Here is an 18,245-nt window from a genome sequence, read left to right on the forward strand (position 1 = left end):
TCAGCTCACCTTCGGGAGTTAGTTAATTTTTAAGCATCTATTTTGCCTCCCTTCAGGAGCTCAGTTCAGCTCACCTTCGGGAGTTAGTTAATTTTTAAGAATCTATTTTGCCTCCCTTTAGGAGCTCAGCTCAGCTCACCTTCGGGAGTTGGTTAATTTTTAAGTATTTATCTTGCCTCCTTTTCAGGAGCTCAGCCACCTTAGGGAATTCGGCTCGGCTACCTAGAGATCAGTTCATCTCAAGGCCTTTCAGGTGTTGTTTTATTTTTAAGTGGTTATTTTACCTCCCCTTAAGGAGATCTGCTCGGCCACCTAGAGGTAAGCTCAGCTCAAGGCCTTTCAGGTGTTGTTTTATTTTTAAGTGGTTATTTTACCTCCCCTTAAGGAGATCTGCTCGGCCACCTAGAGGTAAGCTCAGCTCAATGCCTTTTGGGTGTTCGTTTATTTTTAAGTGTTAATTTTGCATCCTTCCAGGGAGCTCGGCTCAACTCATTTTAAGGTGTTAGTAATCGCAACTCAAATTGTGATAACCTAAAAAAGAATGATAATGGAACTGAGTTTGCATAATCTGACAAAAATTTAAATGTTTACATCTCCAAAAACTCTAAATTAACTCTCATTCTCCCCCTCGCCCTCATCCTCACCCTGTTCATCTGCGCCCCCATCCTCTTTTGCTGCCTCTGCTGAGGTAAGGGAGAGGGCAAACCCATCTAGGTCCAGGAAGTCCACAGGGGTCCCTTCAGGAGGATAGCCTGCCGCCCTGAACTGCTGAGTGCAGCCGTCGAACCCTTTGGCCAGATAACCATAGGCTTGAGCAGCCACCTCGTCCATATACTCATCAGACTTCAAGAATGCCTCCTTGAAGCCTTCAGCTCCCTTGGAAAGCTCAGCTCGGGAATCTTCTAGTTCTTGAAGGGCCTGAGCAAGCTGATCATGGGACCCCTTGAGTTCGCCCCGAAGATTCTCCTTCTGCACCTCGGAAACCCGGAGGTCATTTTGATGCTTCAGCCGCTCAGTTTGGAAGCCCATCCTCATTTCCTCCATCTGGGCTCGGAGATTGGCTACCTCCTTCTCATAACCAAGCTTCGCCTCCTTCGCTAACTGGCTAAGCTCAGCACAATGAGCTTCATAACCTCGGGCATCCTTAGAGAGTTGCTTTCGAGTCATGGAAGCTCGGAGGGACATCTCGGCGTTCAGGACAGCAGCCTAGGAAAGGAAAAGAACAATTAAAAGAGAATGCAAAAGAAGAACATAAAGTACTGAACAAAGGAAGGTTACCTCAGCTGAGGTAGTGTTAGAACGTTGCATCAGCTCAGCCCACCCAAGGCTTTTCACATAATCGGCATCAGCCTGGGAAATCATATCCCGGAGGACTGACCCAGCCGTGGGAGTAGGCCCGACCCCCACAATGCGCAGGGCATCGTGGTACATTTCGAAGAAATTGGTCCTGCACCGGACCACGGGAGTCTGAGGCTTCTCCGCCCTGAACTGACGAAGGGGCGCCACCTCCGGAATAGAAGACTTCCCGGAGTCCAGCTCCACTACCTCCGGGTGAGGGCTTGACGGTGCCCGCCTTTTGGAGCCTTTGGACGGGGTGGCAGAAGGCTCTGGCTTGTTGGTGGCCCGTGGTGAAGGGGCCTTAGATTTGGCTGAGCTTCCCGCAGCTCGGCTCCCTGATGGGGCAGTTGTTCTCTTCTTCTCTAACATTCTCCTCATTGCTGAGTCCATAACCATTTTTTCTGCACGAGACATAGGGAAGGTCAGGACAAGAAATGAGATAGCATAATATTAATAAAGCGGAGCACGGGCGGGGGAAGGGCCGTACCTAAGTTTCCTCGAACGAAAACATCTGCCGAGCTTAGCCCATGGTGTCAGAGCAGGTCCTCTGCCAAAAGGGCAGAGACATCAAAGCACCTTCCCCCTATAGCCCTTTGGGCTCCAGTAAACAATTCCCCTTGACGAAAGCCCGGGGTGGGAACAGGTAGGAGGGGGAGAACATCTCTCCAGGCAGAACATATGTCCCAATCGTCGGAGGGACATACAAAAAAGAAGGCATTTTTCCAATTTTTATTGGAGCTGGGAGAACCCTTAAAAAATTTACAGTTGGGTCGGCAGGAAAAATAAAAGGGGCCCTCCTCAGAACGTTTGGGCAGCAGGAAGTTACAAATGGTAAAACAGTTAACCTCAAAGCCTAGAGTCCTAAAAAGAACTACAAAACTACAAAGAGTTCGGAAGGAGTTGGGGGTGAACTGTCCTAGGTGAAGCTCATAATATCGGCTGAGCTGTTGGAAAAGTAAGGGGAGGGGAAATCTAAGACCTGCCTCCAGCTGATCTAAATAAAAAGTATAAAATCCTGGATGAGGGTGGTTAGCTCGGTCTGTGGGGTCAGGAATGACAAACTTGTAATTTTTAGGGGCGTGGGATAGAGCTCTTATCTTCTCCTCCTCCGAAGCATCTAGCTCGGAGGGGTATTGCTCATACCACGGCACCACAGGGGCTTCAGGGTCGTAGCCCAGGTCATCATCCTGAGCAGGGGATGATGCGAAAGCAGGATCCTGGCCTGTAGGCTCTCCTGCAGTAAGAGCGAGGGAATCAAATCGATCCACCTCAGCAAATACTTCGTCTGAGCTTCCAAAATAAGCTCGGGAAGAAGTAGCCATGGGGAGTGTTTACTTACTTAGGGAGCTCAGAAACTTTGAGAAGGGAAGAAAAGCAAAGGAGCTCGGAAACTTTGGGAAGGGAAGAAAAGCAAAGGAGCTCGGAAAAAGAAAGGAATTCAAGAGAGAATTCACAAAAACAGGAGACGGAGAAAGTAAAAATAAAATTTTTACAGTGAGGCCTATTTATAGAAAGTTCGGATCAATCCAGGTCGTTGATCTTGGGACAGGTGGACGGCTCAGATCAAATAGAACTCAAAAAAAAAAATAAAAAAAAAATAAAAAAATAAAAAAATTTACCGTTACATTGTACTTGCCGGAATGACAGCTGGGCTCGGTGAGGCACCTTAGCTCGGCATCCACTTAGGGTCATCTCAACATAAAAACGAATTTCGAGTCTTTGACCTCAATTCGACTTTTATGGGAGGGACTTGTGATACCCCGAGGAGGAAATCACCTCAGCTCAAAGATGACCCTAAGATAAAGATCAATCCTTAGATAGACAGGATGGTCCAGGAGGTCGGCTCGGGAGATCCGTCAAGCTCCTCCACCACCATCACCCAGCTCGGGAGCTCGGGAGCTCGGGAGCTCAGTCAAGCTCGTCCACACCATCATCCAGTTCGGCTCGGGAGCTCAGCTCGGGAGCTCGGGGAGCTCAGCTCAGGAGCTCAGGACCTCCTTCAAACTCCTCCACCATCATCTCCATCTTAGGTTGGGAGCTCTGGAATTCATCTCAGCCCCGATGGCAGTAGGAAGTTAGCTCGGTGGAGGGGTTGGACAACCTCGATGAGCTAGCTAAGATGTTAGGATCAGTGCTCGGGTTGAGTTCAGGGGTTCAACAATAGACCATTCATCCCTTTTCCATATGACCCCAGACAAGATTCGGGCGAGATCTTAACCTAAATATTCGGGATTGTGATCCCGGGATTCGCGGATTCTTGATAAGGAAGGTAGGCGTTAAATCCGGAGCTCTCTCCTATAAATACCAGGTTCATTTTCATTATTTGCATCCTAATTCTTCACTCGCGGGCACACACCACTCTCTATATTTTCGCTATCCTAGCATCTGACTTGAGCGTCGGAGGGGATACGCCGGAACACCTTCCGGCCCCCCTTAACATTCTTGGTAGTGGTTTCAGGTCAGCAGCAGTTCATCTCTTATTTGGAGGAGTTTCTTCAGCTCGTCCAAGGAGATCACTTTATTGAGGTATATCATATATATTTAGTTAATAGGATACACGTATAGTCTCCTTTTATGTAGCTTCATTCTCAATAATGAGAGTTCAACTTATGATTAGTATTTATTTATGAACCCCAAAAAAACATGTAAATCAATTTGCATAACATACAATTTTTCATAATTGAATAGCTGAGGAAAGAATTAAAAAAAATAAAATAAGATCTATCAGAAACATACATTTCATTTTCAAATCAGATGATTAAATGTTACATAGTTTTCCAAAAATTTTATTCTAAGGGATATGAGATAGAAAACACCGCGACAGATGGAATGGACAACGAATCATCATTTCCCCAAAAAATAATAGAAATAAAAAATATATATTATACATCTATATAGGATTATTTTATAAAAACGCAAATTTCAGAGTGGAAAATATCCAAGTTCTCAACTTTGACAATCCCATTGGATATTTTAATACAAAGGACTACATTTTTGTGTTGTAATGTAAAATTCTCAAAATGCTGCCCAGCCAGCTGCAGAGGTTTTAGTAGACCCTGATCCGCCAGTCGAAGGTAGGTTATTCTGCAGATGTAAACAACAAATATTTGCTATTAGCACGAGAGAGGGCGTCTTCTTCGAGTAATTGTTCACTTTATGTGTCAAAATACAAGCAATCAAATAATCGTGTCATTTATCGATTATGCCGGTAGTTCAAAGGGAGGAAGCACAAGTGAGGATATATGTATCTGATGAATCATAAAATGTAGGATTCGAGTGACAAGAATATCTTTAAAGTCATCCTTCGTTGAGGGGTCAACTTAATAGATACTTTTTCAGGGGGGTCGTGCTTCAAAATTGTTCTATTTGAGTGGGTGACTTAATTATGGTGAAGGTGAGGTATACCTCAAGTGCAGAGAGATCTGAAAGAGGGTCGTCCAAGTTTCTTGAATTCTCATTGGCTCCCTTCACAGAAGAATCTCGACTGGAAGATTTCATCCTAGCAGCAGCCTGATCATTGGGTGGAGGAGGAAGAGGAGACCTCACTTTCACTGCTCCACTAGGAGGAGGAGGAGCTAGGCTGATAGTTTTAGACTTTCCGGCAGCAGAAAGCATGCCTGTTCCACTTGACGTCTTGTTCTTTACATTTATTCGAATTGTTTCCCCTTCCTGACACCCAAACAACCAATGTCAATCCCTCTCTATCTAAGAACAGAGTAATATAATCCTCGGTCCAAGCCATACTCACTTTCATGAAAATATCAAAACAGATCAAAATAACTACCAGAAAACACAAGCGTTTTTAGGAAGGAAAAAACAATACTGCAACTCTGCAAATGGAAAGTAATAGACACAAAACACAGACTCAGAACAAAGACAACCAATGTTTGATGCAGTATCTAACTGAAATAGCATATAGAAGGGAACTTTGAAGAACTGAGACAAAATTCTCGGAAACTCAAAGTTAGGCCGTGAAGATGTACAATCATGATTTGATTCCAGAGTCACCAACTCATTAACAGGTCACTACCCGCGAACCACCACCTAAGATTCACTTCTACTACGCACCAAGGCCGAGACAAGAAATACTATTTTGACCCAAGAATTCATTTTGTTCCTGCTTTACCAATGATGGCAGACTCGTGACATAATAGTCATTGTCTCGAAGACAACATTTATCTTTCTATTTTCTGGCTTCAAGTGCTCCATCCAAATCACCTAACAAAAGCTTTTATTTTTTGTCCAATCACATTCTAAATTCATTTGAAACGTCTGCAACTTTCAATGCCAAATTCACAGATCAACAATCAATTTATAGAAGTTATCCAAGAGCTTTTAGCAAATCAATTAACTCCATGTTAATTTCCAAATAATCCAAGAATCGCATTCTAAACTTCAATGCGAAAATAATTCCAACAAGCATGAGAATTTGAAGGCCAAGATTGAAACTTCAATAGAAAGCTATATAACAAAATCACCTTCAATCTGTGATTAACGACGGGATCAATATCAATACGCCCCTCCTCAGCCCCGCCCTCGCCACCACCGAACAATTCCTTGTCCCCTTCCCTCTTCACGTACTTCTCGTGATCCGACAGAGAGACATTGAAATCAAACGCCTCGTTCCTCTCATTAAACCCTAATCCTACAAAAGCGTGCTTCCCACGACCGTCCTCGATCTTCAGCACGAAGTACCTGGACGAATCCAGCACTGTCTCGACGGCGCTCTCTCTCTGCCCCGGGTGAACAAAGCAGGCGGCGAAGAGCTCGCCGGAATTGGGGTCCTCGAGCCGGATCTCACAGCGGTTGTCGCAGGAAACGACACGGAGACGGCCCGTCCAGATCTTGTCCGACTGCAGCCACTCCCCGCACTTGTAGCCGCCGCTGGTGGGGCGGGGAGGGATCTTGAAGACGGAGACTTCGCGGACAACGAGGAGGGTGTGCTCGAAGGTCTCATCCTCCTCCTCGTACGACATCGTTCTGAGATGCTCAGCTGAATCTCGGAAGTTGGAAAAACAGCAGAGAGCAACGTAGCTCGTAAGCAAAAACCATACATAAACCGAAATATCAACTGTATCAAACTGTACCCCGACCCGACCCGATAATAGTGTAAATTGGCCATTTAATAACCAATTTTACCTTTTCTAATTTCTTTTTATTATCTTTCTCATTATTAAAAATTTAAAATGAACTATATTATTGCTTAATAATTAAATTATTTTCAATCATTTATGATTTACCTAATTAAATATTAAAATAATGTGAAACTGTTTAATGATGATCAATTTTATTTACGCAAAAATTCACGTGAAACTGTCGATTTTTAATACAGGTTGATTTGAGTGAAATGTATTATTTTTTATGTTAAAAATATATATTTTTTTTTTTTACCACAAATATAAACTAAATCGATTTAAATCGGTGTAAGACTGGGAAGAGCTACTCTTTATTTAATTGTATTGTAGAAATTAATTCTGAGCTAATTTGGATGTAGGATCATATACTGTGATATACATTGACTAAAATTATAGGGACCAAAATATCGTGTGTAGCATAAAAAAAAAACCATATATGGAAAATTTCTTGTAATAATTTGTATTTGCATACTCCAGTTAAATTACATTAGTTAAAATAAAGTTGGAAATATAATTATAAAAGATTTATTAATATCAATCTGCACATTAGGACAAATTGTGTGAAGCCCTAGCTGCAGAACGGCTGAAGGTGAAGAAGAGTTCAGAATCTGAAATTGGGGAAGAGCTTCAGGTTAATTTCTCGCTTCAATTTCGTGTTTTTCTTTCAACTACACATGATAATCAAACGCTCGCGTGACATTTCTTGAAAAAATTCAGGAACTTTAAAGGTTTGGGGTTTTAGGGTTTAAGAAAAATCTGCGCTCCAATTCTGGTGTCTGCTCGGTTTTATTGAAACTCTGTGGGAAATATGTATGAGAATTTCTGACGAATTGGTACTGATTTTCTGAATACAGGTGAAATTCTAGTGAAGATGTATCTCCAATTTTACATCAACGAAAACGGTGACAAAGTTTACACCACAAAGGTTTGTTCCATATTGATGCAGACAGTGTATCTACTTGATATCTTAATGATAACCGTGTTTTAAATAAATTAATTAATTGCAAGTTATTTGTCACTTCACTGCTCTCAAAACACTGAGTAGTTCACACCTGCTACTTGCTGGTGCATTTCAATGCATTATCTAAATATGGCCTTGTTGAGATGTTTGTTTTGAGTTGTTTTACCTGAGGGCGGACACTGCTCGGATTTAGACATAAGCCTTCTTCGATGTTTGGCTAGTAGACATGCTCTGGGATGACGTAACTTGGCATAGTGCCAGATCTTATTACCTTTTGTTTCCTTCCGTTGGCCTTGAATGTGAGTGCCACTTGTTGTAATAACACAATGAAATCGATATCAAAATTCTATGAAATTCAAGTGATTAAACAGAACTAGGGATCAGAAGCTTTATGATAGGTTATGGATTAGTTGTTAGCTATGAACTTTTTACATCATACACATACCAATGGTCGTTTTATGGCATGCATCACTTTTATCTTGGCTGACGGGCTCCCCGTGTCAACTACCTTGGTGGTTGATAGTTGATATTCTTGAGTTTCAGAAATGTTCCTCATGTCTTCCCATCATCTGTGAACTTTCCATATCTTGTTCCCCATGTCTTGGACTTATTTAACTACACTGTGTTTACGTAATCAAATTTTTGGCCAAGGGCTTCATTACTAAGCTTATTATCAAATGATTACGGGCCACTGAAAATTCATAGATTTAGGTATAAACTACTTTCTTTGCATAGTTTTTGCGCCTGTGATGGCTTACCACCTTTTCTTCATTTTATCAGCTACTGATAAGGAGGTTGTTTTTTTTGGCACACATATTTGAATGACAACTGAACCATTTTCTCTGCGCAGAAGGAATCACCTCTTGGCTTGGCCACACAATCTGCTCATCCTGGTAATTTTACCAAACTAGACTTAAGAATACCGAACTGCTTGTCATTTTTCTCTTGATGGTCGGACACATCTTTGTGTGTGCAATTTTTCTGTCTTTGAGGAAGTCAAGGCGCAAATGAGCGCTGGAGTCCATTATTTATTGCCGTAATTGCTCGAAAATTGAAATTTTCTCAATTATTTAAATCTTGGTGGAATATCAATAAATATTAAATAGTATACAAAGAAATCATATCTTGCAAATTAATCTCATTGAAAAGCAGTACTCCTTTGTTCAATTTATATGTGTGCGTGTTCATATATTTACGTATAGCTTTCTTATTGTACTCTTACCCCCTAAATGCAGCCCGTTTCTCTCCGGATGATAAATACGCAAGGCAGAGAGTTCTCCTGAAAAAGCGATTCGGACTTCTGCCAACACAACAGCCACCCCCCAAGTACTGAGCGCATAATTTGATGTTGGATGTCCAGGAACCCTTCTGCCAGCATCGCATCATTATTATTGAGCCATCCCGTGCTCAAAGTTTCATTCTTGAGACGAGAATCTTATTCAGTACTCAAAACTGAATATGTTGTTTACTTGTTTACCTCGACTTCTGCAAACATTGTCTTATGAAGCTGTTTGAATTATGATAGCGTTGAATTCGAAACTAACTTTCATGATTTTATTTTATTTTATTTTATTTGGGTTATACAATGGATTTGAGGAATGGATTCGAACTGAAATACTTTCATTCAAACACAACTAATGAAATCAATGTCTCACATTTGATCTTTATAATAAATATATAAAACAGTCTTGGGCTTTTCCTAACAAAGCCAATCTTTCAAACTATGAACAAAACTCGTGAGTTTCGTTTGTAATCCACCACTTAAAACGGCGGTTGTCAATTTCAGCGGTGGATTCGCGCTTCATTTTTCCTTTTAATTATTTATTTGTGTCATTAGTAGTCAGAATGATGGCAATGATAATACTAAAATTAACGACTCAAGTAGTATTCTCATCGAAACTGAAAATAATTTAATTATTTAATCTTTAAATATATATATATATATATATATATATATTTATATATATATATATATAGTGTTCCATGATATTGGATTCAATGGTTTCATTTGAACATGTACTTATAAAATGTTTTTATAAAAATATATTTAAAAACTTTTTAGAAAATTGCTTTCAGAATAAATATGTGTTTGGACAACTATTCTACAAAAAATATTTTAACATTTTTAAAATAATGTTGTTCATTTTTTTCTTCTATAGTTACATTCTAAAAACATTTAAAAATACCTCTCACGTGTTCTTTAAAAACTATACTTAGAGAACACTTTTTAGAAAATATTTTTCAAAAACATTTTACAAAATTTTTATCCAAACACATATTTTAAGTTTTGTTCACTTATAAAACACTAAAAACGTTTTTTATGTACATGTCCAAATAGAACCAATATTTTCAGTATTCATCTTAACTAGGCATTTGTTCTTATTCATAGTCAAAAAAAAATTCTGACTAACAAATCAATATTTGTTGGAGAAATTTGCTTGGTTTGTTCCCAATAATCATAGTTTCTTATTAAATTTTTTGTTTTAAAGGCACACGCCCTTTATTCCAAATGGGAGGTTGTTTCATACATTCATAGATATGTGACATATAGACGTCTAGCTCCTACGAGAGATTAAAAAAACCAATGATTATGGATAATATCCACCTGATTGGGGGATTATTCCCACCTGATTGGGACTGATGTATGTGGGCCGGGCCGACTTGGTGAACGTGGTCCAGCAATTTATTGGCCATAACTATACTTGCTTCTTTGATTTTGATCAGTCGATGAATTTAAGGGTCCACATATAACACGGAATTTATGTTATCTGGGTCAAGGCCGGCCCTACTACAATTTGTTAAATTTTAGGTGATGAAAGGATGATATAATATTTGTTTTAAAAAAAATTTATGTATTTCCTTAATTAACAACGAGTTTTCAAAATATTAAATAATTCAGTTCGTCTATTGTGTTTGGATTGAAGGATCACTTCAAATCCATTGTATGTATCCATTTGTCTCAAAATTATAGCAAATGAATTGAAATCTTTTATGTCAAGTACATTACATGCTAAAATTTCAAATCTATTTATCAACTTAGTCATATCAAATTCATGAATTTCAAACCCTTTAATTTGAAATTCTTCCACAAAACTAAATTCATCAATTCAAACACAACCTAAGAGCTCTTTAGGCGTTTTTCAAAATTAACGAGTTTAGATAAAAATCGAACTATGTCAACCTTAAACTAGCTATTCACATCTGGCGGTCCAAGGAGAATTCAAAAATGTTACAGTATTTTTCGATTCCGTTCTCGCAATCCAAGTAGTGACAAATACAGAGGACTGTTGGGTGTAATAATTGTCTCTGCTAGTTAGGTTGAGCGATCGAATCATGACGCTTACGCTGTTGTGTGGATTAAAAGATTTGAGTTGCACCATTACCATCAGCTATAACTTTTGTCAAAGCGTCGGTCCTACAATTGATATCAAAGTCAAGGTCATGTGTTTGATTCTCATTGATTGCAAGGAGTGCAATTATAGGGAGGGAGATTGTTGGATGCAATAATTGTCTCTGCTAGGTTGAACGATCGAATCATGGCGCTTGGGCTGCTGTGTGGTTTAAAAGATTTGAGTTGCACCATTACCACCAACTATAACTTTTGGTAAAGCGACAAATGCTCGGTCCTATAAGAAACCAATCTCAATTATGCAGACAACATTGTCATGAATATTCTGGATACGACTCGTAGGGGGAAATTTGTAAGCTTTTGCTATGCTTGTAGAAATGCGAACAAGTTGGCTCATTGTCTAGCATAATTTTCTCTATCTCAACCTTCACCTATTGTTTGGTTTGTAGGCCCTTACCCAACTTAACTTGTGGATCGATGTAGCTGCAAGAATGATTTATCTAATGTTTAGTTTTCTTTGACTCTCAAATTTTATTTTTTTTAAAAAAAAAACTAGCTATTTGTTCTCGATTTTTATTTATATATAAAATTAATCATAAATCTAGCTAGGTCGATAAACGGTTTAAGTTCGAGAAACAAATTTTCTGACTTCAAATGTGCATGCGAACACCTACACGTTTTAATAAGTAAATAGTGTTCAAAATTATTACAATGAATGAGGTAGCTTCAAAATCGAATTATGTCTTTTAGGAAATATAAGTTTAATCCCCTGATAAGGTCATTTAATTTATTGTCATCGTTATACATCAAATTATGGGTTCTTCTATGCAAATGATATTTAGATTGAGGGTTGATGAGATGCTAGTTAGCATAAGCGTAGGACTTTCACAATAAATTAAATGATCCAATTTCAATTTGACGGGGTCATATATTTTTTATAAAATTCTCATGTCCAAATTAATTTTGAATCTTTATATTTTGTACATAAATAACATCTTTATGTTAATATGACCTCAACACAAAGAAGAGAGATTCGAACTTTAAGAAAATATTATTCCTTATTATTTTATGAGTTCAATCTTGAATTGTAACGTGACCATAAGCCCCCGCAATATTAATTGTAGTGACCCAACCCGGATCCACTACCTAATCAGAGTTACAGTAAAAGCGCACGCAATAAAAGCTTAAAACATAAAGTGCGGATAATTAAAATACAACAAATCCAATCGGCAGAATACAACCGACGATATCACAAGTGTATAAGTACTGTTATACAACCAAATCGAAGGTTCAGGGTAAATAAATCCCTATCCTCTACAACTTCACCCTCTCCCAAGCTCAATCCTGCTGAGAGCGGCCTGGACCATCCAGCCTCAAACCTGCCCCGCCACAAGGTACACAACGAATACCCAAACACAGAGGCGTGAGCTAGAACGCTCAATACGAAGCAATGATATAAATACAAATATGCGCACACAGATGATTTAAAACTCAAGTGAAAACACTTGCTCATGGTGCCGAGAATATACAGTACCGGCTAGAGAGCGACTCCGCGGGGTACTCGTATACTCCATATCAGGGCTGAGCCAACCCCATCCTGACCCGAATCCAAAACAGGATACAAGCCCCATATGGAAACTATCATACCTGACTCGAGTCCAAAAATGAGATCATAGTTCCCTATGGAGACTGTCAATGACTCACATCTCTCCGGATGCAGTCACACGTAAAATCATGTATGTGCTAAGACGGTAAAACATGCTAAAACATGATAAAGCATATAGCACATACTCATGCAACATACATGCAAATATATCATGCCGGCTATCTCGGTCAGTACTTACGTACCTCTAACACTACTGGACAACCTAGCTCCACTGGCCTATAATCCAAGCCTACTAGTCCAGTCTACTGCTACTACAATGCAAATATCCATGCATCAACAATAAAGCTCTAAAAGCTTTAACTAAGCTAAAGCGTACTCCTAAATATTTTTAGGATGCCAAAGCTATACCTGCGTCCGTCGTTAGCCCTTTGCTGTCGATAGCCTCAAAACTAGGTCATAGCTCTGCGACGACGTCTAGATCACTAAGCCACTTCCGGATTACTGATAGGACGCCTAGATCTCCCTAGATCTGAGTTAGAAGGCTTAGGAATCAGAGAGAAGAGAGGAAATGTGCGAGTCACAAATGAACCTCGGCTCCTCTATTTATAGACGACGTTCGGGCCGTCCGAACTCGGCTTTGGGCCCTCTGAACTGGTTCAGATCCTCCGATCATGACTTTGGATCGTCCGAACACGATCGGACCATCCGATCCTTACTTCGGGTCCTCCGAAGTCCCATCAGTGATGTCAGCCATGATGTCACCTTGCTGACGTAATTGATGACGTAAGCCCTAACCCTGTTCGGGTCCTCCGATCCCACCGACGGAGCCTCGGATCCTCTTCGAATCCTCCGAACTCCTCTTCGGATCGTTCGAACTCCTCGGGCCTCCGATCCTGACTCCGATCACGTTCGGGTCCTCCGAACACCAGTTCGGACCGTCCGAACCTCCCGAGCCATGCCCACCATGTTCGAGTATCCTGGATCTATTTCTGGAGTCTGTTAGTTCAACAGGACATCCCTAATCAAGTATTAAGAACATGATCATGTGATTAATTACTCATTAATCACTAATTCGAGATGCGGGTTGCTACATTCTCCCTCACTTAAGAAATTTCGTCCTTGAAATTAGAGTCAGAGAAAAAAGTACGAAACTTAATATGAATGTTCTTTATTACAACTGAACAAGTACAAACTCGATACAAAGAAGTACAAAATCTCAAAATAACTCGGGGTGCTCGGCTAACATCCGGCTCTCCAACTCCCAAGTAGCTTCCTCTGTCCCTCTGCGTTGCCACTGTACCATCACCAATGGTATACGCTTGTTACGAAGTACCTTGTCCTTCCTGTCAAGAATTTGCAGGGGTTTCTCCACATACGATAGATACCGATCTACCTTTACCTCGGTCGGATGCAAAATATGCGACTCGTCCGCCACATACTGCCTCAACAAGGACACGTGGAACACATCGTGGATCTCCGAAAGATCGGGTGGCAAGGCCAGACGATAAGCCACATCCCCAACCTTCTCGAGAATCTCGAAAGGACCAATAAATCTAGGTGTCAGCTTACCCTTGCGACCAAACCTCATCACCTTCCGGAAAGGTGACACACACAAGAAAACATACTCCCCTAACTCAAAATAAAGTGGCCTGCGGTGAGTGTTCGCGTAGCTAGCCTGTCGATCCTGGGCTGCCTTAACCCTGCATCGGATCAACTCTACTGCATCAATCATCTGCTGAATCATCTGAGGACCCTCAACCTGACGCTCGCCAACCTCGTCCCAAAACAAAGGTGTACGACAATGGCGTCCATAAAGAGCCTCAAATAGTGTCATGCCAATGCTGCGATAAAAACTATTGTTGTAGGCGAACTCCACCAAGGGTAAATGATCATGCCACGCTGGACCAAAATCCATCACCGCCGCGCGAAGCATACCCTCTAAAGTGCGAATAGTACGCTCCGACTGTCCGTCCGTCTCTGGATGATAAGCCGTACTCAAGCTCAAAGTAGTACCAAGGGCTCGCTGGAAACTACCCCAAAACCTGGAGGTGAATCTCGGATCTCTATCGCTGACAATGCTCAACGGAATTCCATGCAATCGAACAATCTCCCGTACATACAATTGCGCCATCCTATCAAAGGTGTAATCGCTGTTATAGGGAAGAAAATGCGCTGAATTTGACAACCGATACACGACAACCCAAATAATATCACAATTCCTGGAAGACATAGGCAAGTGGGTGACAAAGTCCATCGTCACATGCTTCCACTTCCATTCAGGAATCTCTAAGCTGTGAAGTAGCCCTCCGGGTCGTCTAAACTCTATCTTGAATTGTTGACACACAAGGCATCGGGACACAAACTGATAGACACTGCGCTTCATCCCTTTCCACCAAAATCGAGTGCGAAGATCCTTATACATCTTCATGCTGCCTGGATGTACAGAGAATCGACTGCGGTGAGCTTGCGATAAGATCTCATCCCTCAAAGTAGAGTCTTCGGGTACCACAACTCGACCAGAAAGACACAACAGACCGTCTCCCTGCAAATGGAAACCAGAAGTATTATCACCTTCAGCCAAACGGGTTAACTTCTGCGTCTTCAGATCAGAATTCTGAGATTCCTGGATTCATCGATACAATGATGGCTCTGCAAGCAAAGAAGAAACACGAATCCCTTGCTGTTCTTTCTTATGACGGAATGTGAATCCTGAAGAACAACACTCTTCCAATGCCTTCCGTACCGAATTGGTACGAAGGGAACTCGCATAGACTTTGCGACTAAGCGCATCAGCAACAGGATTTGAAGAACCTGGATGGTACTTGATCTCACAATCGTAATCCTTCAACAGATCCATCCAACGAAGTTGCCGCATGTTCAACTCAGCCTGAGTGAACAGATACTTCAAACTCTTATGATCGGTGAAGATCTCAAATCGTTCTCCGTACAAATAGTGACGCCATATCTTAAGAGCAAAGACAATGGCTGCAAGCTCTAAATCATGTACGAGATAGTTCTCCTCGTGAGTTTTCAGCTGTCTGGAGGCATAAGCGATCACGTGGCCATTCTGAGTCAACACACACCCCAAACCCTGGAGAGAAGCATCAGTGAAGACTACAAAACCACCTGATCCAGACGGTAAAGCAATAACTGGAGCTGTCGTCAGACGACGTCTCAACTCACGAAAACTATCTTCACAAGCATCAGACCAAACAAAAGAAACGTCTTTCTTCGTCAACTGAGTCAAAGTCTTAGCTATCTGAGAGAAATTCTCCATAAAACGACGATAGTATCCTGCTAACCCAAGGAAACTACGAATCTCAGAAGCTGTAGTCGGACGTGACCAATTCAAAATAGCCTCTGTCTTGCTAAGATCAACAGATACGCCCTCCTGAGAAATGACATGACCAAGGAACAAAACTCGGTCAATCCAGAAGTCACACTTACTCAGCTTCGCGTACAACTGTATCTCCCTCAAGACCTGTAGTACAGTATAGAGATGGTAGGCATGCTCATCCATGCTGCGAGAATACACCAAAATGTCATCGATGAACACCACCACAAATTATCCAGAAAGTCGCGGAAAACTCTGTTCATCAGATCCATAAAAATAGCTGGAGCATTCGTCAAACCAAACGGCATCACTAGAAACTCGTAGTATCCATACCGCGTACAAAATGCTGTCTTAGGAACATCCTCCTGTCGAACTCGCAACTGATGATACCCAGACCGAAAATCAATCTTCGAATAGACAGAAGTACCCTGCAACTGATCAAAGAGATTATCTATCCGCGGAAGAGGATACTTATTCTTCACTGTCACCTGATTTAACTGACGGTAGTCAATACACAACCGCATCGAACCATCCTTCTTCTTGACAAACAGTACTGGGGCTCCCCATGGCAAAACACTAGGTCGAATATAACCCTTATCAAGAAGATCTTGCAATTTCTTCTGCAGCTCTTTCATTTCTGACGGTGCCAATCGGTAAGGAGTTTTGGAAATCGGTGCAGTCCCTGACACTAACTCAATGCCAAACTCAATCTCCCTTACTGGTGGCAAACCTGGAATCTCCTCCGGAAACACATCTGGAAAGTCACGAACCACTGGTATCTCTCGGATATCTGGCTCTCCTAAGGATGCGTCAATGGCGTAGATAAGGTAGCCTTTCCCGCCAGACTCTAAAGCACGCCGGGCCTTCAGAGCTGAAACCACTGGCATCGGGGGTCGATCTCCCTCACCATAGAAATACCATGACTCGTCATCATCTGGACGAAACTAAACAAACCTCTGATAGCAATCCACTATCACTCGGTAGGTAGTTAAGACATCTATCACAATAATGCAATCGAAATCCTCTATTGCTAGAATCATCAGGTTAGTACTAAGCTGATGTCCCTCGAAATCCAAAACACAACCACAACTAGACGCTTGGCTAAAACCTCGCTCCCCATAGGAGTAGAAACCACTAGAAACACGTCTAAAGGAATAAACGACAATCTATACTTCTTAGCAAAATGTGCTGAGACAAAAGAATGCGATGCACCGGTATCAATCAAAACATATGCAGGAAAACCACATAAACTACAGATACCTGCAATCATCCGATCACTGTCAGCCTCTGCCTGCTCCTGGTTAAGCGCAAAGACCTGACCCTGGGTACGTGGCCTCAAAGAAGAATGACCCCGAGAAGGAGTCTGAGTAGGCTGTCTCTGAGACTGCTGCGGTTGCTGGCGCTGCTGCGAATACTGCTGCTGGAAAGGTGGCTGCTGGTACTGAGGTGGCTGAACCGATGCCTGAGAACCTCCAGAACCACTCACTGCCCCAATCAGCATAGGACAATCCCTCTTCATGTGACCCTCCTGGCCACACTGGAAACATGCAGTGGTCGATCGACCACATTGTCCTGGAGGATGCCTGCATCTGCACTGACTACATCGGTTCAGTCTCTGTCCACCAAAACGATGCACTCCCCCAGATCCAGAGGAAGAAGAAGAAGTACCTCCTGGCTTCTTGAAGGACTGCCCCCTAGGGCCCAAAGCACTAGCACCCGCTGACCTGAAAGAAGAAGAGTAAAGTCCCATGTTCCTCCAAATACTGTCCTCGGCCTGGCGACAACGGTCCACCAAATCCTCGTAAGTCCCATCGCCGCCCACAGCAACCATCCGATGAATATCAGGGTTCAACCCTTGAAGAAAATGATCAAACTTCGCCATAGAACTATCAGCAATATGAGGACAAAAAGGTAGCAGATCAGAGAACTTCTGCTGGAACTCCTCGATCGTCATCGTCCCCTGTCGCAAACTCAACAACTCACTGGCTTTCGCCTGACGAAGAGTTGGAGGAAAATACAGTCTCTGATAAGCAGTACGAAACTCAACCCAAGTAGCTGCACCTCTAGCTGCTATGAACGGTGCGGAAGTAGATCTCCACCACTTCCTCGCTCTGCCCTCAAGCATAAAGGCAAGAATCTCCATCATATCCTCAGCCGTGCAACGGAACTCCTGGAAGCACTGCTCCATCCTCTCAAGCCAATCCTCCGCCTCTTCAGCTGTCTCACCTCCCGACAAAGGCTTCGGGCTAACCTCCTTGAATCTGCGCATGCTCACTCGCTTGCGCTCCTCAGGCTGTCCTTGACGACGTCTACGATCATTCGGATCGCCCCAACGACCGCCGCCTCCGCTATCGTGGCTCTCATCGTAATCTGCCATCTGTTTCATAAGAACAGATAATTACTTAATCCGCTTTACGATATTCCCAGTGCAATGCTTCGCTCTGATACCAAAAATGTAGTGACCTAACCCGGATCCACTACCTAATCAGAATTACAGTAAAAGCGCACGCAATAAAAGCTTA

At 42.0% G+C, this 18,245-nt stretch overlaps 2 protein-coding genes across 2 annotated transcripts; one reads left to right on the top strand and one right to left on the bottom strand.

The window, feature by feature from the left end:
• Window positions 1-4,198: 4,198 nt before the first annotated feature.
• LOC140892224 (uncharacterized protein At1g03900-like) lies at window positions 4,199-6,396 on the bottom strand. Its single transcript, XM_073301040.1, has 3 exons — window positions 5,817-6,396; window positions 4,744-5,007; window positions 4,199-4,422 (listed from the first exon to the last, which is right to left on the bottom strand). The coding sequence occupies exons 1-3, from the start codon at window positions 6,312-6,314 to the stop codon at window positions 4,354-4,356; spliced, it is 831 nt and encodes a 276-aa protein (XP_073157141.1). The 5' UTR covers window positions 6,315-6,396; the 3' UTR covers window positions 4,199-4,353.
• Window positions 6,397-6,976: 580 nt separating this feature from the next.
• Window positions 6,977-8,991, top strand: LOC140892441 (H/ACA ribonucleoprotein complex subunit 3-like protein). Its single transcript, XM_073301315.1, has 4 exons — window positions 6,977-7,104; window positions 7,328-7,398; window positions 8,285-8,327; window positions 8,670-8,991. The coding sequence occupies exons 2-4, from the start codon at window positions 7,345-7,347 to the stop codon at window positions 8,765-8,767; spliced, it is 195 nt and encodes a 64-aa protein (XP_073157416.1). The 5' UTR covers window positions 6,977-7,104; window positions 7,328-7,344; the 3' UTR covers window positions 8,768-8,991.
• The last annotated feature ends 9,254 nt before the right edge of the window (window positions 8,992-18,245 follow it).

Source organism: Henckelia pumila, chromosome 3, assembly GCF_033568475.1.
Source record: "Henckelia pumila isolate YLH828 chromosome 3, ASM3356847v2, whole genome shotgun sequence".
Lineage (NCBI taxonomy): Eukaryota > Viridiplantae > Streptophyta > Magnoliopsida > Lamiales > Gesneriaceae > Henckelia > Henckelia pumila.